Source organism: Podarcis erhardii (genome assembly GCF_964252035.2).
Source record: "Podarcis erhardii genome assembly, chromosome: 4".
Classification (NCBI taxonomy): Eukaryota; Metazoa; Chordata; class Lepidosauria; order Squamata; family Lacertidae; genus Podarcis; species Podarcis erhardii.
Window position 1 is genome coordinate 43256865 of NC_138508.1, and position 25944 is coordinate 43282808.

The 25944-nt window shown below is 42.4% G+C and overlaps 2 protein-coding genes across 6 annotated transcripts in view; one reads left to right on the forward strand and one right to left on the reverse strand.

Annotated features, from left to right (window-relative positions):
* The window catches only part of POGLUT1 (protein O-glucosyltransferase 1), a 366888-nt gene that overhangs the window by 125808 nt on the left and 215136 nt on the right, over positions 1-25944 (reverse strand). The window lies entirely within an intron of this gene.
* Positions 1-25944, forward strand: part of BCL9 (BCL9 transcription coactivator) — a 104918-nt gene that overhangs the window by 65177 nt on the left and 13797 nt on the right. Inside the window, exons 1-6 of one of the 5 annotated variants that reach the window (XM_081858441.1) lie at positions 4100-4272; positions 13575-13661; positions 19124-19206; positions 21094-21170; positions 23335-23631; positions 25626-25942. In XM_081858441.1, coding sequence (XP_081714567.1) covers positions 23579-23631; positions 25626-25942 — 370 coding nt within the window. In that variant the 5' untranslated portion in view covers positions 4100-4272; positions 13575-13661; positions 19124-19206; positions 21094-21170; positions 23335-23578. Of the gene's footprint in view, positions 1-3587; positions 3669-3756; positions 3921-4099; positions 4273-13574; positions 13662-19123; positions 19207-21093; positions 21171-23334; positions 23632-25625; positions 25943-25944 lie in introns of those variants that run through there. The other 4 variants (XM_081858439.1, XM_081858438.1, XM_081858437.1 and 1 more) reach the window with 4 other exon arrangements.

Sequence of the window (25944 nt, forward strand, 5' to 3'; positions counted from 1 at the left end):
AAAACTTCTCACTGTTATTGTTTATAAAGACAAATCAGCTAATTGAACAGTACCACACTGAAATCGCTTTTGAAAACGAAAAGACAGTTGTGAACTAACAAGGAACTGGTTTGTGGCATTATGGTCATGCGTGTCCTCCTGGTGTAATAACTGTATAAGTTTGGCCGAATATCTAATGGTAAATTAGTGATTACATTGCCACCAGATGGAAATATAATAATAGCATAAAGCCACCGAATAACTGTAAAGGGCAGAACAATAAAACCAAAATTAACCAGAGGCAAAAAGGATTTAAAACTGTTAGATCAAACAGCAATTATAAACTTCTAAAAAGCCTGGGCAGATAAAAAGGCCTTCATCTGGCACTAAAAAGTGCAGTGCTTGAACCTGGCAAACCTCTCTGAGATCATGTGAACTCCAGAGTTGGGGTGCCAGCACTGAAAAAGCCCTACACATGCAGCAAAATGAATTGGGAACTAGGTGGGGGAATGCACCTCTTTAGCCTGAGGATAGAGAACACCATTTTTTAAAAGTGCTTCTTTAAAAACTAGCATATAAACCTTGCTTGTTGTGCTGGTTTTAAGAATGTAGGAGCCCTGCTGGAAAGACGCAAGGGTCTTTCTAGTACAGCATTCTTTTTCCAACTGTAGTCAACCAGACAGTTCTGGGAATTCAGGCAAAAGTTCTCTTGTTGTTTGCCTACCCTCCAAGAACTGATATTCAAAGGAATGTCGTCTCTGAATTGGGAAGCTTCGTTTAGTAATTGTGGCTAGTGCCTGTTCAAGGACCTGCCTCCCATGAAAATATCTAATCCCATTTTAAATAAATGAAGTTGATATGCTTTTAAACATTATAATCTCAATTCTTTATGTGTGTCTGTGTGTTTTTAAAAAAACTTTTTTGTTTTAGATTTCTAGTATGTTGCCTCCAGGCCGTCTTTGTAAGGCAACTAGCAAACTAAATAAAAATTAATAATAATAAAATTATTTTAGGAGATCTGCTATCCAGTGTCTTTGAGTGTGAGCTGTGCAAAGAGGTTGCCCAAGCTGCAAACTTAGTGGGTGGATACAGGCAACTGATGTGGAAACTGTATCTGCAATATGGGTGTAATAATGCTGACCTACTTTCGAGGAGTGTAACAAGAATCACAATGTACATGGAGTGCTTGGAACACTATAAAGTGCAACATAAGTACTAAATATTATCATTATTACAACAGATTCTTAACCTGTGGTTTCTGAAAGACAGCCTCCCATTTACGTTCTGCACAATAATATTTGCAGGGCCTTTCAGATGTTTACGAAACATATTTAGAAAACCACATCTCAATGCTTCCATAAAGATGTGTATTTTGTTGTTATTAGATATTTTAGTCTCGGTCCTAGTGCATATCACTTTGTTCTCTTTATCCGTTTATGATAGGACCATTTACTCAGCCTATTTGTGCATTTATTTCCTTCTCCACCAATGGGCACAGGTTCTTGGGTGAGTGGGTGGGTCATGGGCAGATGAGCTCTATCTGCTCAGCATGCAAGTTACTTAAAAAAACCAAAAACCTTCTTTAAGACCTTATGAAATATAAAATGCGTACAGGTGATAACTTCTCAGAGGCTTGGAAATGGCACTGTAGAGCTGGCATAGCCTGTGGTAAACACATACACCGTGGTCTATGGGCAAATTGGTTTGGGAAGTTTTCAAAGGGCTTTAAATTGTACTGTGGAAAGTTGAAACTGGCCCCCCAAATCTTATTGGTGCAATAGATCTGCATGTTTGGGCTTGGTTTCTGTGTGTACATGATAAAGTGCTCACAATGAGAACACACTTTTTGCTGTTTTTTTAAGTATGTGAAAGAATTGATGCTTAAATATATATCCTCACGCATTATAGCCATTAAAAGCAGTTCAGAGCTACCTCTCCCTCTCACCCATGTCCCACATGCTTCCTTTTTCTTGGCTGTGTGTGCCAGGCACTGTGTATTTATTTCTGATACCATAAGGGCTAGTAACTTGGTTTTTGTGTGTGTGTGTGTGGGTGGGTGTTTTTGTAAGTGGAAGCCAAAGTTCTTAGGAAGCTAAATTACCACTTTCCATGTTCACATTCAGTGCTTGTTGTGTACTTCAGAAACATGACTTACAGACACATCTTTCCCCATCCTCCACTGTGGTGCCCATGATAGGCCCAGTGAATTTCGGCTACAAAGGGAACTGAAGAACTGGCTGTTTCTGTTACTATTGGTTGGTGCCTCCAGTTCAAAATACAACGAAGGAGACAATGTGGATTTGCCTCCTGTATTCCATTATGCTCAAAATGGGAAGCTATATTCACAAAAGTTAGTGCCAATTCTGTTTTCTATCTCTTTGTTGTGGGAGTGGGTTTGAGAGGGGATGGGCAAATGTAAGGTGCAAAATTCCCACTCGAATGTGAGGGTGAGGAAAGGAAACAGGAGGAAATATGTTAGGGGTTAGGCTTGAGAATTGAACTTTAGTAAGAGTATATGGTGGAGAGGGTTAAGTCTCCTGCCTCCTAGAGACAAGAAAAGGAGGCACAAATTTTCATTTCATCTCATTGCCGTTTAATTGTAAAGACGTGTGGAAATTAAAAATGCTGGAAACTAATCCCTGCAAATTCATTATAACCACTGTGGTTTGTGGATATCTGTAGCTAGCCACAATCCACAGGCCAAGAGGAGCTGTATTAAATCAATATGAACATGGTTCCCCCGCCGCCTTTTGGCTTTTTTATGTCTGTTTTGCCAGCGAAGTGTCATACGGGTGCAATCCACATACCTATCGAAACCAATGAGCACAATTCCATAGATTTTAATGGATCTGGAGTATACCTAGCAACATTAAAGCGTGAGATGCGTTTGGTTTGGTTGATAGCCCGCAGGGTTTATGTAATAGGGCACACAAGACGGGGGAGCGGGCGTGTGAGGTTGGAAGGAGAGAATAAACCTGGGAGCCGATCAGATTCGGGGGGCCGCCCGATCGCCGAGATGGAATGCATCTCCTGAATTAATACAACGACCCCGACCTCCCGGCCAGAGAGCTCGGCTTTTAATTCTGCAAAATCCAATTTGTGCGCCTGCAATTGAGATGGATGGTGCAGACATGCTCTTTAAATCAGTGTCTGCTATTTTGTGGGGGGGGGGGGGCAAGTGGAGGCGGGAGGAGAACGTGTGTTCGCCCTGTGCTGCGCTGCAGCCCGACTCCCTGCCTCACTCGCCCGGTCTCTTCATTTTGGTAAGAGCCTGCTTCAGGCTTACGCATCTCAGCGCGGCGAGGTGTCGTGTGTGCTCTTGCAGCGTGCGGTGCGGCTGCCGTACCTGGGAGACGAGGGGCCCTGAGGTGTGGGAAGTGTGCAGAGCGTCCGTGTGTGTGTGTGTTTTGTGTGTGCGCGCCCTGCCTGGGTGTGGCTTAGGCTTGGGACGTGTGCCTCCCCCTCGCATTGCCACAGAGACACTTCTATGCCTTCTGATGCCTTGAAATAAACGTGCCGAGATTCCAGGCTGGCTCCGAGGAGTTCCTGGTGGAGATGGCTTTCCGGGGTGTGTGTGTGGTTGTGGAAAAGAATATTTTTTTTAAAGGACAGCATGTCGCTTTAAGAAGTGCCATTGGGTGGCTGCGTCTTTAAGAGGGAAGAGGCGGCGGAAAGAAAACTACCTTGAGGTATGGGGCTGGCCTATGCTAATTGCGGGGGCGGTGCCAGGATGAATGGAGGGAGGTGAGGGCGGTGCTGCTCTACAGGGGAGGAAGGACCCATGCATTCAAGGCCTGTCTCTTTAAGGAATCAGTTGATACCATTCCGAGAGAGAGGAAAGGGGGGGATCTAGCCCCCCCTCCCCTCCATCGGGACACTACCATTCCCGTTGCTGGGGAGGCGAGGCGGCCCCGATGGCTTGGAGAAGTCAAAGTCTGCCCGTGAGTGAGGAGGGGACGTTCCATTGATTGGGTGGGCCGGGAGGGTTGGGGGAAGCGCGCGCGCGATAGGCTGCTTCATTCGCGGGGAGCGGACGGGGGGGGGGGCGCGCGCAAGAGAAGGAGGGAGGCCGAGGGGCGATGGGCGGTACCATGTGGGAGAGGGGGAGGAGGAGAAGGAGGAGGGGGGAGGCTGGCTGGCTGGCGGACAATGGAGCCTGTGTGTGTCTGCGGGAAAGGAGCGAGTTCGCCGTCGCCGGGGGGAGACGCTGCGCCGCCGCCGCCGCCTCCTGCCCGGGGCTGAGAGGTGCCCCCCGGCCGGGCCAGGCCCCTCCGCCCTTGGTGGGCAAGAGCGGTGAGCGGGCGGAGGGAGGCGGGCAGGAGGATCCTCCGCATGGTGCCAGCGGCACCCGTGGAAACTGCGGGCCGTGGGGAGGCGGGCTGCGCGCGCGCGTGTGTTGAGGTGGTGCTGGCGGGGGGGGGGGCGACGCGGCGAGAGGACGAGGGGCCGCCGGGTAACCGCCCTCCCGCCTGCCTGTTCGGGGGAAAGTTTCGGAGTTTGGGGGCTGGTCGAAAAACCTGGCGCGGGCGGGCGCGGGGAGCGTGAGGTGGGGGCGCGGGCGGGAGGGAAAGAGGCGGGAGGGGTCGGCGATTGGCAAAGCGAGGCGGGGGTGGGGGCGGCTCCGAGTAGTCGCCCGAGGCGGGCGGGCGGGCGGGGGGGGGGAGGCGGGCTGGAAGGAGAGCCGTGGAGGAGGCCGGAGGGAGGAGGCGTGTCCATCGCATGAGGGGAAGAACAAACGGCCCGGGGGGGGGGAGAGAAACCTTGAGTCTGGGAAAAGGGGGGCGGGTGGGCTATCTGTGTACACGGAGTAGTATGTGGATGCGCTTGGGTATGTGTGTGGATGGTGTGCGTGTTGTGGCAAGGCGGGTGTCTGGGCAGGAGATGCCAGCCCTTTTGGGGCGGGGGGGGGGGGCTCGTGCGTCTCTGTGGGTAACGGAGGAAGGCAGCCTGGGTTAGGAAAACAAGGTGGAAGGAACGGAGTGAGCCTGGGAATTTGGGGGTAAGGAACGCTGCACACTCCCCCACCCCCGTTTTCCTTCTCCCCATTTGAGTTAAATAAGGGGATTTGCCACTGTGGGTCGCCGCTGAAAGAGGGGAGGATTTTTCAGATGCTTCTGGAGGTGAGGAGCTGTTTTAGGCTTTGAGGTGGGGGGGGGGGAGAGGAGAGGGACGGAGTGTGTGTTTGTGTCTTCTGGGCTGCCTAGGCAGTCGCCATGGGCCTGAGGGGGCAGTACAGAAGAATAAAAGTGCAAGGGGGTAAGAAAACGGCTTGTGGATCCAGTGCGTGGAAATGGGGTGGCCGTAGGCCACCCCCGGCAAGGCTGTTAAGAAAGGTGTGCAGAGCTGTTTAAGAGGTCTTTCTGTACATGACCAGAGAGCATAGTGCTCCCCCTTCCAACAATGCTGGTCAGAGGGATTGTGAACTAGGTGCCCAGTCTGCAAGGAGTACAATTCCACATTGCTAGTTAAAGGGAGCTGTAGATCCTGGGGGGGGGGGGGGATAAAAATCAGGGGCTTGATAATTTCTCCTGAATTGTTGTGAATATTGGTCAGTCCCTGTTTGCTTAATTGCATGCGTAGGTAGATGGTGCAAATCTGTTGAGGTTATCTCCACCCTGGAAATTTACACGTTCAGTCATTTTTTAGTTCTGTAGTTAGAACCACATGCAGCTTAGATCATACTATGCATTGGTCTTAATCTATTACTTTAATTGCTCTTACATTCCAAAACCATTTTTGTAAATGGGGAGACAGACTTGCTCCTAAGTTTTGACCTGTGATATGTAGAGTTAGTACATAGTTTCAAAGCTGAATTAGGTAGGAGAGGCCACACAATTCCGTAGGGCCTTTTTCCCCTAGCCTTTCTTGAGTCTGGTCTTTAGGTCACTTGAATGTTGATGTAGCATTGAAGGGGTAGTATACAAAGAGAACTTGTTTTTTTCCTGAAATGCTAAATACTCTGGTGTGCTATCTTAACTTCAGATTGGCAGTCTTTGCATTCAGTTTATTCTACCTCCCTGTTTGCTACTTTTTTCTTACTAAACTAATGCTCCATTTAAATGAACAACAGAGTAGGCTGACTAAAATGCAGTCCATCAACTTGTGTTAAGATGAGAGGGAAAATGTCTATTTTGGTTCGCACTGAAACTTGAGTTATTTTAATGTGTTGTAAAATGGTGGCAAGGTAGAAAACATTTGTGTAAAAGTAGTTAAAAGAAAAGCACATTGGAGTATAGCAGCGTGGGCACATCATATCATCCACAAATACCACTTGCTTCCATTCAGCTTTATTTTTAATTCATATATTCAAGTGTACACAGTCTGTAGTCATTGCAGCGATTCCTGGAGGGGTAGTTCCTCAGTACTTTCTATCTGAGGGAAACTGAGGGCACTTCCACAAATGAAGCTAAGAACTTCATTTATATATCACTTTGAATACTGTTGTCTGAGTGTGGTGTGTTAAGAAATGCTTTTAAATGGCATTTATGTTCTCATTATTATGGCTCTTCCATTCAGCTTACAGATGAAATGAAATTTAGCCAGTTGGTTGGAATAGTGTGATGAATGTGAGCTAGTTTTGCTCAAAACTACCTGGTAAATTTTTGGTCCATAAACCAAATTTGGAATGTAAAACTAATTCAACATACTGTACATTTATTTCCTCTTTATCTACTTGATTCTGCTTAGCTTGAGGTAGGGCTCAGCAACCTGGTCAATGTATGCTGGGGGGGGGGGGGGAATCCAGCAGAAGAGCTGCAGCTAATTTACACTGATTTGCATTTATCTAAAGCGTGCCACTTGACATATTATTTTGGTGTCAAGTTAGTTGTTGCATTTATGAGTCATGTGTATTAAAATATGGTGAACATGGACTATCTTTATTGAACTTGGAAGATGTTGCACTCTTAAATAATGATGCCCAGGATTTTTGTTGTTCTCACTTATGGTTTTAAGCCAAATAAGAGTGACCTGGGACCTCATCTGGGTGTGTGTGTGTGTGTGTGTGAAGTGAAATGGTTCCTGATAAGAGGGAGTTGCCAAACTAATACTAGTCATGTTGCTTTCTTAGCTGAGCAGTAGCATCTCATTTTGACTAGAGGAAGTAAAAACTTTTCTGCTTCTGCACTTCCCAATCCCTCCAGGTAACAGTGAGCAGCTGAATTGAGGCATGGTATTACCCTTGATGGGTGCTCCACAGCCTAGCAGTTCGAAAGCACGAATGGCAAGTAGATAAATAGGTACCGCTCCGGTGGGAAGGTAAACGGTGTTTCTGTGTGCTGCTCTGGTTCGCCAGAAGCTGCTTAGTCATGCTGGCCACATGACCCGGAAGCTGTACGTCGGCTCCCTTGGCCAGTAAAGCGAGATGAGCGCCACAACCCCAGAGTCAGCCATGACTGGACCTAACAGTCAGGGGTCTCTTTACCTTTACCACAGCCTACTGTGCTTTCATCTGACAGCATTCTATAGGCTATCTCATTATTGTAGTTGTGCCCTTTACCTTTAAAAAGCGATTGGTTAAATAGTTGACAAGTATGTGTAAGCATTAATCTTTTTAGAACAAAAAAGATACTTCAGTAATCAACAAGTTTGAGGCTTCTAATTTGAAAAACAAAGGAGTTCAGTTTGTCAGGGGCATACGAATTTTGTGTGGCCACCCAAAAAGTTGTGGCTTCCAAACATTATCACCATGCCCTTGCTTCAAGTGATGGGGACCCTTGCTTAGAGCTAAGGAGAGGCTTTAAGGATTCGTGGAAGGGGCCTGAGAACATCTCCAAAGCACTCTGCAGCTGCTGAGACAAATCTCCTACAGTGGTGCCTTGCAAGACGAAAATAATTCGTTCCGCGAGTCTCTTCGTCTAGCGGTTTTTTTGTCTTGCGAAGCACGGCCATTAGCGGATTAGCGCTATTAGCGGCTTAGCAGCTTAAAAAAAGGGAAAAAACTCGCAAGACTCGCAAGACGTTTTCGTCTTGCAAAGCAAGCCCATAGGGAAATTCGTCTTGCGAAGCACCTCGAAAAACGGAAAACCCTTTCGTCTATAATAATAATAATAATAATAATAATTTATTATTTGTACCCCGCCCATCTGGCTGGGTTTCCCCAGCCACTCTGGGCGGCTTCCATAAAAACCAGAAATGCACTAAAATATCACAGATTAAAAACTTCCCTGAACAGGGCTGCCTTAAGATGTCTTCTCGCTAGATGTCTAGCGAGTTTTTCGTCTTGCGGGGCACCACTGTACTTCTTCATAAGCTCCAAGCTTTGGAATTGGATTTGTGTTCTTTGCATTTGATTTTTGTGTGCAAGTTGTTTATTTTTGAATATTTATATCTCATGTTTTGGGTTAAAAGAGCCTCCCCAAGGAGCTTAAAAATATATTAAAAACAAAGTATTGTAATAAAAGAGTATTAAAACCCAGCAATAAATCATTTGTAGCAGCAGGATGCAAAGTTAAAAGATTTCAAAACCAGGTTAAAAGAAGATATCGATCATCTATCTAAAGATTATGAGAGTGTGAGCCAACTAGTTTTCCTGGGGAAGGTATTACATAGCCGTGACACCACTTCTGAAAAGGCCCTGTCCTATCCTCACCAATCATCCTACCATCCATGGCTCTGAATGGAAAGGACATGGAGCAGGGGATCTGATGATTATCCTAAACGTTGGGAAGACTTGTGTGGGTGGATGTGTTCCATTAAATAACCTGGCTGCATACTATTTTGAGCTTTGTAGGTAATTGTGCCAGGTTACTAACAACCTTAAATTGTGCCAGGTTACTAATTGGAAGCCATGTGAGCTACAATAGCTTCCAGTTAATTTCCTGACATAGTAACATAGTGAATTGATTTAAATCAGCAAGGAACAAGGCCTATACAACTTCATATATTTCCTAAATCTGATGAGTATACCTTGTTGATTTACAACTAGAATATTATCTTCAGTGGTTTATTATTACAACCAGGCCTCCTTTCATTGATGTTGTCACAATGTGTAAATTTTGCATGCTTTAGGTTTTTTTTATCTATACAAAGACCATTCAATATAGGTTGTGTCTTACAACTCCCATAACAGTTTGAGTCTTGCACAAGACAGTGCAGTCTTGTAATATCTACTCAGAAGTAAATCCCATTGTGTTCAAAGGCATTTACTCCCCAGCAGCTGAGTCTAGGATTGCAGCCTAAGTGTGGGAATCTGCACACTGGGCATTTTTTTCTTTTCTTCTTTTTTCCAGTATTGCTCCTTTCTGTTTCATTCTGCCTTGGGCTAGCTCCACCCTCCTAAAAACAACAAAAAATAATAATACAAGATTTGATAGTAACTGGATAGACAAGGGAAACTTATTTTCACCAGGTGAACATAAGCTTGTGTTTTGTGCAAGTATTCATATCTGATAAATGAGCAAATCATTTCTTCATTTACATAGAGAAGAATCCTTTAACTTGCTGTATCTGGAAGATACATTGATTTGCTTTAGTGATTAAGACTGCAACCCTAATGTTAGGGGAGGAGCAAAATCCAAAGGAGATTCAACAGCCTTAATTGAAAATCCTGCGAGTTGAGCTAGCAGGATGAAAGTGAGAGTGGTGGAAGGCCTTTGGGTTCTTCCGTCCATTTCCTGCTGTGTTTTTCTGTTTTGACATTTCCCTTTCCATTTTTGTTAGAGGGAGTGGAAGAAGAGATTTAAACATGTTCAGAAGTGTTACTTAAATAAATAAACCTGGTTTGGGTGTGTAACAGGAGACTGGGAGGACTCAGCTCCTTCCCTCCGTATTCCTTCTTGGACCATCCAGTGTTGGATGTTGGTTGGGCCAGAATGCCGGAAGACTCATTGCAGTTAAATAAGAAGGCCTCAACATTGGATCTCTCACTCTCATGTTGGAGAGGTAGATCTGATCTATCCTAAGGCCCCTCAGATGCCCTCCAAGAGACCATAGTATTGCAGTCTGAACTATAGGACAAGCATGTGGATAATACATAACTGAATATTAATCTAATTATTTAAGAGAAGTATACATACATACATACATACATATGCACACATTTAAATACCATCCTTTATCCTGGTTGGATATTAAGGCAGTGTATAATCAGATTATATTGTAGTATGAGAAACAACTAGAAGATGATATCAAATAGAACCCCTAAAAGCAGAACTAGAAATAAAGCCAATTTAAATACCTGGCTGAGTAAAACTTTTGCCTGGTGCTGAAAAGAGTGCAGCATAGGTGTGCCATGCCAAACCACTTTAGGGACGACATTCCATAAATGGGGTGCCAGTGCTGAAAAAGCAAACTCCTTTGTGATTGAGTAAGAACAGAAGAAGAGCCCTTTAGCATCAGTTCAAAGGCCTGTCTAATGCAGCATCTGATTTCTCACAGTGGCCAACTAAATGCCTCCCAGAGTCCCAAAAGTAGGATATGAACAGAAAAGCATTCTCTGCTCTTCTGATACTGGTATTCAGTGGCTTGCTGCCTCTGATCCTGGAGCTCATAAGTAGCCATCATGATTAGTAGCCCTTGGGAGACAAATTCATGGCAGATAAAACTAATTAAAACTCTAACTTGGTAGTCATTAATACATCTTGTTGCAGTGAATTCCAAAGTTTAACTCTGTTCTTTGTGAAGAAGTCCTTTTTTTTGTCTGTCCTGAATCTCTCAGTTCTCAGCTTCATTGGATGACCCTTACTTTTAGTATTATGAGAGAAGAAGGTAAAACTTCTCTCTATTCACTTCCTCTACTTGGTGCTTAATTTTATTACACTTTTATCATGCCTACCTTACTCTTCCACCACTCCACTACCAACTGGGTTCAGATGTTGTAGCTGTTCCTTATAGGTGTCTTGCTGTAGCGATCTGGTAATTTTTGTGGCTCTTTTCTTCACCTTGCCCAACTCTACAATATCTTCCTTCAGATGCAGCAACGAGAGTTGTACAGAGTTATCCAAATGTGGTTACACCACAGAAAGGCACCACAGTATTGGCAGCTTTCTTTTCAATCCCTTTCCCACTGACCCCTAACATGCCTTCACCACTGATGGGGGCACCTGGAGAAGGGCTTCAGCAGAATTCTCAAGGCACTGGCCGGTTGGTGTGGGAGTAGGTGTCATTCTGGTTTGCTGTATGAAATGGATCTTGGCTGCCACTTTTTATACCAGCTTTAGTAAGGACCTGTTCATGTAAAGTATAACTTAATGGTATTAGGCAACGTTTTTACAATTGCATGCAAGTCACGGAAAAGTTCTCTTGGGCTTTTATCCTGAAACAGCCAACCTGAAGTTGCAGTACTTCAAAAAAATGAAGACAGAAATAAAACCATATAGTAGCAACTATTAAACAAAAAACTTTTCCCCCCCCAAAAAAGACAGCTGTGCTAAATAAGCAGCTGGCCAAATTTTCAAGCATCATCGTTTTGTGGAATATTGCAAATATTTGACCATGGTCAAATAATACATAGTCAATTGACTGTTGACTATTTAGTTAAGTAATGTGCCAGTCTTACCTATGTGTTGGAAGAGAAGGGGTTTGTTTTCTGGTCTGTGTCAGAGACCTTTTGGTGAGAGCTGATGTTTGCCTGCTGGAGGTGATGGTGCTCAGAGTGGGTCTACCCATGATTTTTTGATATGGGCTTGTATGAAGCTGTCAGGATTTTGAAAAGTAGAGGGTATTATTTTATATTATTTTATCTATTTTAAAGGGATGGTCAGTGAGAGAGGCCAGTTTCCCTTTCATTTACTTGTGTGTCCCTCATGAGAGGAATTCACTTTCCACTGTGTGGACCTCTTAAGTATTTTTTTATTAAGTGGTCTATAAGTTAAGTTAAAAATAAATAAATATTCCTTTCAGTGAAGAGGATTGGAAGATGTAGAGGAGTGTTGGCTTGTTTGGTTGAAGGAAGTACAGTTGAAGCCTCCTTCATAATTATTTTGTGGTAGTTTAAGGTTTTCTGGGTGATAGTTGACTTGTTTTAAGAGACTGGTGGGGAGGACCTTTTCTATGATAGCTCCAGGATCACTCCCTTTGAAGGCATGTTCCTTTTGTGAAAATGTTTTGAGAAAGCTCTTTCCAGGAGCTGAATTATTTTTTCCTAGCAGAAGTTACTAGTCTTTTTGGTTTTTTGGGAGGGTGGGGGTGCTGATTGAAACTACCGTATCTTGAGATCTCTTGAAAGAAACTGCCTATAGGGGGCCATAACACCACTGCTTATGTTGAATGGTCCATCATCCTCTGCGGAGGATAATAAATCTCTTGGCCCTACTGGTGGAACATGGATATGTCTCCACAGTTATGCTGGACTATAGAATTACATGGAGCAGAGTAAGGGAAAGGGAACATTATTGCACCCTTCTCTATATCTAGAAAGGATTATTTGGGTTGGTCTCTTTGTCCCTTGGCTTCCAAAGTGCTCTTAGTGCATGAACAAGCTCTAGATATCTATTTTGTATTTATATCCCACTTTATTTCCCTAACCCTACATGGTTTCACAGATATAGTTAAGTGGAGAAACGGGTATTGGCTGATTGAGGTGGGTTGTTGAACAGAGTCACAATCCTACTCTGAATCAAACAACTTCTCCACAGTGGCTATCAGGGGCAAGCGGGATCATTCTAGAGGTTAGGCCGGACTACTGATGGTGCTGTGTGCACCTTGGGCTTCTATAACTGTAGGAATCATCTCTGATTTCTGCAAATCTGGGCTGGGGCTGAAGGCCAAAGTGCAGGAACAGCCCCACACCTGAGCTACATTTATATTTGCAGGTCTGAGGATAAGGGGATTTTTCTTGACCTTGCATAGAGAAGAGGAGAAAAGTCTTGGTGACCAAGTTGGCTAGCAAGACCAGCTAAGATTTCTAGACTTCGGGTTGCACATGGGTGTTTTCTTCTCTCCCCACTTTAAGCAATATTCTTTTGTGGTTTCCATAAACTGGAAAGTGGAGGAGATAATTGGAGCCCCAGAGAGAGGAGAGTCTGTGAACCCAGGGCAGAGCCCTAAGAGCCAAACCATGGTTTAGCTATACTATCAGAACCAGGCCATATGTGAGGCTTACATACCCGTGTGGCCAAGATTACAGCATGAAATGTTGCTTAGATTACATTGCTTCCCTTTACAGTGAGAGTGCTTGCATTTTATTTTAGCCAAAACAAGTTTTCCTGTGGTTGTGAATAAAACTTATGTACAAAAAGCTTAGAAATGAGAGATGATAATGGCAGAACATCTAGTAGCTGAAGGTGGGCTTTGTAAACAGTGTAGCCCAGGGCTTGACAGCTGAAATTTAGTGCTGTTGTCTAGGAATCTAAAATCACTTCCCTTAAATTCCTTACCCAAAAATAAAAGTAAAAGTCTATCTTCTTGATCTTTACTACATGAGTATGACAAAGTTAACCTGGGCTTTGTTGGTTAATGTGCACAAGTTAGTCCCAGTTACAAAATCGGTTTTCTTGATCGCAGAACCATAAGCAGAATATTGATACTTCAGGATTCAACTGCTGTGAAAAGAAACTTTGACTCCACTGTTTATACAGCTCTAAACATCTGTAGTGAGCCATAGCTTTTACGTTCAGTAGAGATACCTACTACATTCCTGTATCTTTTTCTCCTAGACAACTAAATGCTGGACGTGTTTGTGAGACGAACTGCTCAAAGATACCCAGAACTGATGCTGTACTTTGTTTAATATTCCGATCATGGTAAGATACACTTTTCTTCCTTATAGAATTTTATATCTTGACTTGTAGTTCTCTGTTTCCAAAGAACCTTCATTTGCATGCTAATCTGTTGGAAATGCACTGTGTTTTGTCTTCAGTTGCTGTGTTTTAGGATAACATTGATATTTGCTGAGAAACATGGTGTGCTCTAATGTGTCGCTCACTAGTGCCTATGGAGTTAGTACCACAAATGGGGGGTGCACATTTGGCTGTTTTTTCTGTTACCAAAGCTTGCATTGTACCCAGTGGTACATGTAGAAGACCCCAGGTTCTGCCTGTAGCATCTCCAGATTTAAAATAACCAGGGAAAGACCTTCTCCTTGTGGATCTAGTGTGTCTTTCAGTTGTAATAGATGGCACTGCCAAGTGAACCAGTAGTTTGAATTGATATAAAGCAGCTTTGTATCTTCTTATGTGAGACAGTGGCTTGGTTTGCACAACAATCCGGTAAGCCAAACTATGGTGTACTGGGATTGTGTGAATGTATAGGAGCTCACACCCCAATTTGCTGTTCCCTGGTCCTTTTTGCTCCTGTGCCATACTGAGTTAAGCAGAAATCTGCTGCTGGCTCCAGCCCATTGATAATGAGGAGAAAATATAACCATGAGCCTGGGTTCAGGTGACACACTAAGCCAAACTTTGGCTTAGCTCAACATGCCATGAGACTGGGGAGCAGTAAAGTGCCTGCAAGATCCCCTCTGGGAGTCTGCATGCTTGCATGGTCCCTGCTAAGCCATATTTCAGATTACAGTGTCATGCAAACCAGTCCAGTGTTACATACTTGCTCTTTTAATTTTAATCAGGGATGGGCAACCTGTGGCCCTCCAAAGCTTTTGTTGGACCAGCCATGACCATTGGCCGTGCCAGCAGCATCTGAAGAGCAATAGGTTCTCCATCCCACTTTTAGAATATAGCTTGTTCTTATGGTTACAGGAAAGCCCACTATTAGGCCAGTTTAAGAAGTCAGTTCTCACATAATCCAAAAGAGGATATTTATTATGGTACTGCTTATAATTAACATATCAGCTATAGGTATGAAGGAAGCATATTGTGAACTTTCTGATTTCAAATTCTACTTACGGATTTTCAGACATTCTTACACTGCTCTTTTACTGCTGTTCACCTGTAATTTAAACAGGCACATTAGACCACAAGGTATTTATATGTCTTGTTACCAAGTTGGAGCTATTGTCACATCTGTTTTGTATGGATTGAAATTGCTTATTCTTGGCCAAGAGCTTGTGTGCAACATCTTCCAGCTATAGCAGTGAGAAGACTTCAACATAATGTGTAATAGTTATCACAGCACACTTTTGATACAGAATTTTAGGAGGTTGACTGTTGATGGACAAATTTTCAGTCTCGGGAGAATGTGATTTCACTGAACTTCAGCTAAATTTTGTACCTCTTCATTAATGTATAATTCAGAGTGTTTATTCAAAATACCTTGTAGGATCTTTCAGTAAGCCACTCTAAGCTTGGGGTGGGGGGAGAAAATCATTCTCTTTTCTCCCCCACCCCCATATGAAATTGATCCTGCTATTCTCAACATTTAAAGCACTAATAAGCAAGGGATGGATATTGAGTCTACTTTTCCCCAAATATATTGTAAATGTATTTGAGGGTAGGATGGCATTTAAAGAAGCTGTAGTGCACTTACTGGTTGCAAAGATATCATTCTGCTGTTAGGTTTCCTTACTGAAGAAACTGGAACCCTTTGACAAAGGGAACAGTGCAAATGTTGTCTTAACACAGCTTATTCTGCTAGTTATTTGAAAATGTTTTATCATTGAGTTTTAAGATTTGATGAAGAACTTCAGCAGTAGCTCTCAAGACAGTATTTCCTTTAGCAGATGTTAGGCTAGTTAATATTTACCTTGAGGGTACATGTCCTTACCATATGGCTTAATCTTTGGTATGGGTCTCATATCCATATCTTCTTAGGAAAGTCAAATATCCTTGCATAAGGAACTCCTTGGTTATTTTGAGGTTTGGGGCCTCTGAACCTTTATCACACAAATTTATTTGCTTAAATATCCATGTTAAAGTGCCTTATAGCAAATTATCCATCTGGACTAAAAGAATTATCTTAGTCTGGTCATTGAATGTAACATCTGAATATGGAAGTAGATGAGAATTCAGACTGACAGTCCTACAATGTGCACGATAAGATTTGTTTGGCTCTTTTGTTTTCCCCATCTTTCGTGGGTGCTCTAAACTATGTACAAGCAGAACAATGATACAAGGCCCAACTGGTGTGTAGTATCACACACCCCTCAGGCTAAAAGTTGGCTCCCTTCCAGTTGGAGGGTTTTTGGGTGTTGGATATGCTGGTTCATCGCACCCAGATCCCACAAATCACAGAAGGAACTGCAGATCCCTGTCAGTTCAAATGGCAGACTGCGAAATTGGTGGGGTTGGCAGAGGTAGTAAAGTCCAAACCATAGAGTCCCCCAGGATGCTTGCAGAAGCCAGCTTGAAAATTTGTATCCTTTGTTTATCTTTAGCACTAAATCAGTAGCAGTTGCGGGAAGCTGTTGAACACAACCATAGCATCTGTACATTACAGTAAGATAAGTGACTGGCTATCCAAGCAGCAGAAACAACTGTGAAAACAGTGGGGTGGGAGACTGTTCACCATCAGCTTGAAACTTCGAAGAAACTGCTGATGTTTAAAGCTAGGGCAAGAAACTACATCTGTTAATTAGATAATTTACCTCTTTTGATATTGCAATTGTTTTAAATACTGTAGTCACAGGGATTAGTTGAATGTCCAAGGGCTTCCTTTTATAGGTGATGTTGAATCCACCCATCTATTCTCAGCCTATTGGACAGTAAGTGTTGGCTAGTGCCACTAGTATGTCAAAGAATCAAAATTTTATCTATCTCTAGGGCAGGCAGTTTGAAGCAGACCATGGCTGAAACTGTCAAAGTTATGCACCTGTTCAGACAACTGATCTTATTTATATCGGTGTTCTAACCACTAGCTTTGAAAACCTGTTTGCATTTATCCTTCAACAGGCAAAAACATCTTCACTTGAATTATTTTTTTAAGCTCAAGGTACTCTTTAATTATTTTTAGTGATTTTTAAATGTGAATGATGGAATTGTCTGTGCATATTGTTTACTGTTCAATTTTTAAAGTTACATTGCATCAACATACAGACAATTGTGCTTCACAAATCAATTCTATAAATTTTAAATCATAAAGAAAATATGTGCAAAGTATCGGAGCAATGTTGAGATCGTTGCCAAGGGTTAACAAAAGCCTTAAGTTATGGTAATAGGCACAATATAGATATTTCTAAAATAAATGAATGAATCTTCTCAATGATTTTAATCCTGGCCATGGTCTTCATTTATCTCTGCTCTAACTCTCGGGCATCGGATCACATGCTAGCTACAGCAGTGCAAGCCAGTAGTCTTGATTCTTGTCCCTGTAATGGCCATTGCTTGCATCACATCTGATGTTCTTTCCAGTTTCCCAGTTAAAGGGGAGCATTGATGTTAATGCACAGAAATTGAAAAGGGGTGGTGGGATGAATCTAGAGAAAAGCCTGTGGAACAGGTTTAGAGGAAACAGGCTTTCCTACCCTGCTGAATGCAATAAGCTGTGGGATGAGGAGGCTGAGGAGGAAGGAATGCCCCATAATAAGAGTGGAGGTATCTTTCTACTTTGGAGAAGGTGCCTCCTCTTGATTTTCAGGGATTTTCCTTCCTCCTCAAGACCTCCACCCACAATTCCTGAACCTTGGGAGAGACTGGTTTTTGGTGGGGGAACTGCAAGGAAATGAAATCAAAGCATTCCTGATATGCACATTTCTTCAATATCTCTCAGCATAGGGGATTTAGGCTGCAATCCTAGTCCTACTTAACTGTGAATAAGCCCTACTGGATTCAGTCAGACTTACTTTTGTGTAGACTTGGTTTCATTGTGCCATTAGGATCTTAAGGTTCCAGCTTTCTCTTCTCCGCACCCTCCTGCCAACCAGACACAACTGGAACACAAAGTTGCACGGTTAAGAAACACACAGATCCCTACATTACTTGCATTTTTCACCAAGCTAACATCTCTACTGCATACAAGCTATGATTACATGGTGTGACAAATTCTGTAACTTGAAAACTTGCATATTCTTTTTTTTTTAATGGAATACCTTTTCCTGGCATGTAGTATTATCTATCTTGTGGGAGCAGGCAAAATTACAGTTTTAGATTTAAAGTACCTGTTGTGTACACCTTCTGCACTGAAACTGCATAGTGAGTTGCCAAGATGGAGAGAAACCTGTTGCATTCTTCCCTGTGTGCTGCCACCTTTACATTCCTCTGCTATCATTTTTCTTTTATAGGTCTTCTAAAAGCCCTTTATTCTTGAAAAGTCAGTATTGGAGATGTGTATTAATGTCCTCTGAAGGAGACTGTGTTGCAGAAGCAATTAAACTGCCACAGATCATATAGACTACACTTCCAAGTCTACGTACCTCATTGGTATATTTTGTGGATGTTAAAGAACTGTATGGGAACTGTGTAACATGGACTTTGAGCATTTGCAGACCAGGGTGTGTGTGTGTGTGTGTGTGTGTGTGTCTCTGTCTGTCTGTCTGTCTGTCTGTCTGTCTGTCATAATGTATTTTTTATTGAACTATTGACAGAAGTCTCTGCTTATAGATCTTTATCATAGGACATTGTATGTCAGAGATATCAACCCTTGGCCATTCATCATCCAGTATTCTTAACAGTTGCTTCTGCCCAACTCAAACTCTCTTAATCATCTGAGAAAAGAGGTACACTGAGTGGGAGAGAATATTTCTTCTCTTTGTGTGCTGTAGATCCTTTATTCTTTGTCTGCCATAAAGGAAACCTGCAACTTCCAAAGTTTGCATGATGTAATTTTAACCTGTCGCAAACCAGGGATTTTGATTCATAAGAGAGAGTGGCTTAATATAGCTGCATCTTCTCCAAGATTTTGAATGAAAATAGCACATCCAGTGGCCAATATATTTTTCACCTGAGGGCTGCATTGTTGGTTAGCCACCCGTCTTGAGGGCCACATGCCAGCCGTGGTAATGCCCTGTGCATACTTAGTGTGCATGTGTGCACGCTCACCCAACATACAGGCACCGAGCACACTCTGAGACATGCTAGCGTGCACACAGCCCTTTCCCCTATTTCCAAGGCAGAGCTCCACGGCACTGAGAGGGGGAGATAAAGTGCTTCAGAGATCAGTCTCTTAAATAGCAGGCAGAGTCCTTTATCTGACTACTTCTGCTCTCATAATAATATAATAATTTATTATTCATACCCCAGCCATCTGTCTGGGTTTCCCTAGTCACTCATTACTCCAGTGCTAAGGTCAAAGGAGTTGGTGGGCAACTTCTGCAGTTTGCTGTGCTGGATCTGGACTACAGTTTAGTCACTTCTTTTATTCCTTGTATACTTGGCAGGATGCTTTTACATGTGTGTCCGCACATTTACCCTGACTCCAATTCTCCACCCAAACACTCCTGTACAGAGCAGGGTGGGAGAGGTAAGTACACATCTTGTTTAGGTTCAGCGCTAGATGAGCCTAATCCCAATCTAGCAATTACTAGTTTGCCGAGGTTCAGGTCTAGTCGAACAGGCAGTTTAACCATTTTGTGCTTTTCAGCTTACTACTCTATCCACAACTGCTCACAGGTCTCCAATTTGTATTTTCTAAATCAGAATCTTCTAACTACTACCACTATTGCTACTAATGGTCTTTTCTAGGAGCCCTCAGTAGATATTGCACTTTGCCATGTAGATCTTGCTCACTTGAATTGTGTGTGATGGTTTATTGCTGGGATTGAATATACTGTTGGGTTGCATTCTGCTTTGATTCCAGTAAGGTTTCCAGCTTCAGCATGAGCTGCGCTACCATCTGTTGGTGTATTGCTGCTGAAATAGAAGTGGGTTGTCATATTTGTGCAGATGCACTGCATTCCTATTCCTCTTCTAAGGTGTGAACTCTGTGCATTTCCATCTTAGATTCATCAGTGTGCCATCTCTAGACTCCTCCTCAGTCTAGGATCTGTTTTGATAAAGTTTTCTTTTGTAGACAGACACACTCACTCCAATGCACACAGTCACCGCACAAAAGAGAACAAGACAAAGGGGAAAAAATGAGAGAGGAAGGACAAAAAGGAAGATAGGCAGCAGAGCCATCAGTTTTCATGACTCAAGGAAGCTAACAATACTTTGTGAAAGAATTTGGGTTTTTGCATCAGTTGAGCTCTATTTTTCTTTGCCTCTTGGTTTCAAAGGGTATTCCAGCTATTGTTCAACAGCTTGGCTATGAGTTGCCTTCTAGCACTGTAGAATCATTTCCATAGCATATCTTATAGATAACAGCAACTCTCTGTATCTTATAGTAGGTGAAGAAGACAGTGATGGAATTGGAACATAATACGAAAATGCTGAAAATACATGCAATATTTAAAAATAATATTGACCCAACCTTTCTCTAGAATTGTACCCCAGGTGGGAAATGCCGTAGCAGGAGGTCTAGGTCATAATCAAGTTTTAGATCTCTTCAGAAATTACGTATCAGTCACTGGAACTTGGCTGGCGCAGTAGGCTGTAATATTTTTGCTTAATCAGCTACAGATCCAGGGATGACACATTTGTGATCACCCTTTCAATAGCAGCAGCATGAAGGATCTATCCTGTTTTTTTCTGTGTGTTTTGTACCTCGGACCTGGCTCAGAGTATCTAGTTTGTATTTCAATGGATCTATGAAAAGAACATAACAATTCAGAGTTGAATGTTGTTCCCAGAATAGATATTAAATGGCTAAAAGAGGATCGTAACTGCTGGAACAAGTATTCTGTTCAAGGCAGTAGACTTCTGTGCCCCTCAAGCATTCTTTACTTACCACTACATCTTTAATTTTGGGATGAGGATTTTGTCCCTCTTTCCATCCACCTCTCCATCATTTGGATGAGACAGTTCTTCTGTTTCAGTGCAACTTGTTGAGCAATTGCCTCCTTAGCAGGTCTTTTGTAATACACCTTGTCTACCAATCCTGAAACATCAGGGCAGATAAGCTGTCAAGTACTGTATGCTTCCAGATGCGGTGGGAGGAACACAATGTCATGCTGTTAACAATGTTTTGTCAGCGCAAGCTATCTGCTTGCATGATGGAACAATCTCCCCTTTCTTCCCCTTGTTCTCTGTTGTGGGAGGGGGTCTCGCAACACACACACCTCAAGCCATTCAGGGGTGTGGGGGGCCCCCCTGTTGCGCTACAGGAGACTTTGTTCAGGCTTCCAGTAGTGGAACTGGTTAGTTTAATTTGGCCCTGTATTTCCAAAACTGGGTGGGTGTATTTTCATTTGCTTTGGGCAAAACTCATTTTGCTGTGGATTTTGCTTGATGAAGCTTTGTCTTATTTCAGGTGATCTTTTTGTCTACAAAGGGCTTCTGAACCCATTTTCAGGATGATCAGTACAATGTCGTGACACTGGAGTTCTGGTAAGCTGCCTTTAGAAGCAAAGGGAACAGGCCAAAAGGCTTGCAGAAATACAGGGTTCCCTACATTATATTGAAGAATGAGCTACTGAAATTGGTTTAATAATGGTCTGCTTGGCTGTAACATTTGACAGCATAATATTGTTGGCATCTGTCTGTCTCGAGAGACAATGGAGTGTGCCTCCAGGGATGAAGTCAAATGGCTGCATATAATAAGTATATTACAAAAAGAACGAATGGACCATTGATGTCCTGATTGCAGTGAACTCTGCACTTTGGGTTGAAAGTAACTTTCGTGGATTGTTTCTTCTGAGACAGTGGCATTAACAGAAACGAGGCTGGCAAAGCTTGCTTTTCTATAAGACATGTGCCCTGTCCAACATGTCCCAAAAGATGACTTGCATTTTAGCTTCATTAACTTAGAAAATAATAATAAATTTTTTCCTTTTGGGATTGATAAGTGAAATTAGTGCCCATTATATTGGGATGATTTGTAGTAGACAGGAGTGTTTGAATTCATCTCCTGCTTCATATTCTGTGTAGTCTGCTATGGTCTTTTGTCCTCACTGAAAGCATGCCTACCATCTTGTGTTTGAGTGTTTTACGGGTGAAGGGGTAGAAATACAGCCTGGCTTACAGCAGATTCAGATGTGGCACATCCAAAATGTTTAAATACGCATGCCTGTCCACTTCTACTAATGCTTCTAGAAGTCTCGTTTCTCAAAACCACCAAGTCTAATTTGTGGGTATTAGCATATGCTCTCGGGCAGAATGAGTCCTGTGCTTGTGAGAACAAGATCTCACAATAACTCTGTATATGGCTTATGTAAAATACAGTCCGGTAATGCAGATTGGATTGTATTTTTTGTAGGTTCTTAAGCATCAACATTAGTAATAGCTGTCCCGTGACCTTATCTGAAATTTAATTGGCACATTCTTCTTCTTGCAATGAGCAAAAATAATAAATCTTTTTTAAATCTCTGTTGCCTTACATACTTCGAGTATGGGGATCCTTTGCCAAATTTGTAGGACTTCCTTCCTTCAGACTTGGAAGCATTTGAGGAAGGAATGGTAGAAGGAGGAAAAGAACTTAAATGTCCTGATGCTATCTTCTGATATTAAGATATGTTGATGCTGTGTCATAGAATGACAAAATTTAGTATTACGACATTGTCATATGAAAAAGCTTGCAGTATGTTTAAGCAGCACAAAAGGGGTTTTTTTGCTTTCAAAATAAACTGCTGTGTTTCAAAGAAATCTGACCAGTAAATACTACTTTCTTATACTTTTACTTTCTTCATAGCTTATAAATTTATGAATTATGAAAAAATACTTAATTTGAATATTATCATCTAGTGTTAGAGGTTGGTAATCTAGTTTTCATTCAGATGCAAAAATTGTTCTGATATAAAAACTGTGATAATAAATTGAATCTTATAGAAAATTGTTCCAAAACTCTTCAGCATGAAGAAGAAAAACATTTTAGATTCCTTTAGTAATAGTAGTGATGAATAAGCCCTGTGTTAAAATCTGCTCAAACACCATAATGTTCAATGTTTCTAACTTTTCATTTAAATGTAGATTGAGACATAGTATTTATGGACAGTAGTCTAGAAAATTGGGCCTAGCAACTTTGACATAGGATACTTAGCACTTCGATGCAGTAATTTTCATGGTGGCTATTGATTATTCAGAAGTCATGAAATGATCCCTCCTCCCATTACCATCTTGTGTTTCACTAGGGTAATTGTTACCTGTTTTTAAGATGTGCTAATAATTGTGTGATCTTCTAAAAATGTTGCTATATCTTTTTGCAGTGATGTGGCCTGCATAGTACTTTTAGAAAGCTTGAACTGATTGATACGAGCAACTTGCTTCTCTACACATAAATGTGTTTGTACATGATCTTGGATTGGAGTACAGAGAAACTTCCTCCCTCTCATCTGTTAGATCTAGCACACCTGGTTGTTGCTTACGTAGCTAATACCGGAAAAGCATTTATTTTATAATCGGAATGTACATTCAGCTTCCATCTGGTTGAGCTTTCTCATCTTGCCCTTCCAGTTAAAAAGGTGGAGAAAAAAAGGCCATATACTGATCTCATTTAGTTCTAGATTCCTCCCCTTTTTAATAGTCTTTTTTTGTTCTTTGACTGGGTTTGGTTCAGTTTGCCCTGGAGATGCGAGACTTCCTCACAACAGCAGGAGTCACACATTTGGAGAATGCTGGAGCTGCGAAAGGGAAAGGCCCAGTGCAACAACAGAGAGAAGCAAAAAGGAAAAAGACAAGCAGACCGACAGCACTGAGGAAAGCAAGGGACAGAAAGTGCTTCAGAACTGCCAGCAGCAACAGAGGAACTTGACAAGAAGCCCCCCTCAGTGCGTGTGGCTGTGTGCTTAGGATTTCTGTCAATGCATTCCAGTAACCCCAAAGTGAGAAATTCCCCATCAGGAAATGCCCAGAGGTAAATATCATACACACACACACACACACACACACACACACACACATATTCTCCCTCTCTGTGTGTGTCTCTCTGGTGGCATTATTACATGAATCGCTATTTGCCTTCTGTACTTTAATTGGAACCCCTGTCATGTGAGTTTCATCTGCTGAGTGCTATTCAAGTTTATTCTGATACGGAGAATTCTCTTCATGTGCTGGTTCTATCTGCCTTTATATGATATTTCATAAGAAATTGCAAGTTTTTGCAATCTCTTTTGAGGTTCTTGATTTTGTAGTTGCTTATGTTTTCTTGTTGTTTTTTGCCCCCATTGAGGATCTCTGGCTCAATCCTCTAATTTGACAAAACAGCCTTTGAGAGGGTGACAGTTTTGACCATTCCACTTGACAGCACACAGTGCTTCCACTTCCATTTTACGGGGAAGGTAAATATTAGCACATAGAGGAAGTGTTCCCATGTCACTTCCTTCTTGGTGTTCAGGGGGGAAGCATATTCTTCCTATGGACGGAACAAAAACATTTCCCCCCACAAAAATAAGTAGAAGTGCAAAGAAGCATCCTTAGAACACAAAATTGAATGGAAATTGTAGCTATTTTGCTTGGGGTAACCAGATCTCTTAATTATTATTATTAGTTTATCAGAGCATTAATACCCCAAACTTCACGCCACTTAGGACAACTTACCAAAAAAAAAAAAAAAAAAAGTTTCATGAAAATGGTAGAAAACAATTTCAAAAGAGGCAGAGTTAGCAGTTTAAAAAATCATTAAAAGCATTATCTGCCTCATATTGTAAAAGCCTTCTGGGGAAAAAATAGTTATTCAGTAACTGGGGAAAAAAGCTGTGTAGGAAGTGACCAACCATGGGCCAAATGAATATGGTAATCTGGTTGTTGACATGGAGCAAGTCCTCTCTCATATCTCATCCAGCCACACTTCTACCTTTGATGGGACACAGAGAAGGATCTCTCTTTATGATCTTAGGAATGGTATGAGTGGAGGGGATCCTTAAAGTATCCTGGACCTAATCCGTTTCAAAAGAATTGTGCCCAGAAGCACATTTGTACCCTGTGTATATTATTGGATTGGGCAAGGGGTAGGTGGGTTCCTTCTCATCTTTGTTGCCGGTTTTTATTACATTGTATCTGGGAGCTGATTCATATCTTCTGCCACTCATGTGCATCTTACAGCTCTTTCAAGTAATCTACGACTCAAAGAAATTGAGTGATCTTACAGACCAGCTTCCATTATCAGGGAGGTCTACCCCTGATCTGGTGTGTTCCTCTTCATGCAAGTTGGCTGCATATATATTGTGGCTGCTGACTATAATTATGGATCAGTTCTGAGGTTCAGCTCTTTTTATTCAATATATTTCCCCCACATCTACTGTGCTGATGAAATCTAGTTCAGTGCTATTTTACAATATTCTTTTGCACTTGTTTTCAGAAAGATGCAATTTTTGCCTCTAACAGTTGAAAGTAACTGAAGCGAGCATTTTTAAAACTTACATTCCGCTGGCAGGTAATGGATAGAAATTCAGAGTTGTGTATAAATTCAGTTGAACTTTCATGGAAAAACATTCCCCCCCCCCCCGACAGTGGAGCTGTGTTGTTTGAATCCAGATGGGTGGCATTGTGAACTTTATGGTGCCCTGCTTATTTGCTTTGTGCTGGTCTTAGTGTGAGGCATGTCTTTGTACATAGAAACCATTGTCTTTATTGACAGAAGTGACAGAGGTACATCCCCATGTGACTGACTGGTTCCTAGGATCTGGGTAGTTGCTGCCTTTCTCTGTTTGCTTAAGTAGTAATACCTCAAGCTGGATAATAAGGCATTTTTTTAGATAACTGCTGGACAATATGCATGTGGATGAATTTAACTTACCGGTGCTGGCCACACTCTGTAAAATAAGCTGAGCTGGTGGCTACTGCTGCGTAAATTGGCATTCTTATACCTTTTATTACAAATTACTCTTCTTCCCCACCTTTCTTTTCCAGTAGTCCCAAATCAAAGCAGGAGGTGATGGTCCGTCCCCCTACAGTGATGTCCCCATCTGGCAACCCCCAGCTGGACTCTAAATTCTCCAACCAGGGTAAACAGGGGGGCTCAACTGGCCAATCCCAGCCCTCTCCCTGCGACCCCAAGAGCGGGGGCCACACACCAAAAGTGCTCCCAGGACAAGGAGGAAGCATGGGGTTGAAGAACGGGGCTGGCAATGGTTCAAAAGGGAAAGGAAAGAGAGAGAGGAGCATTTCAGCGGACTCATTTGAACAAAGAGATGCTGGGACTCCCAGTGATGAATCTGAAATCAAAGGT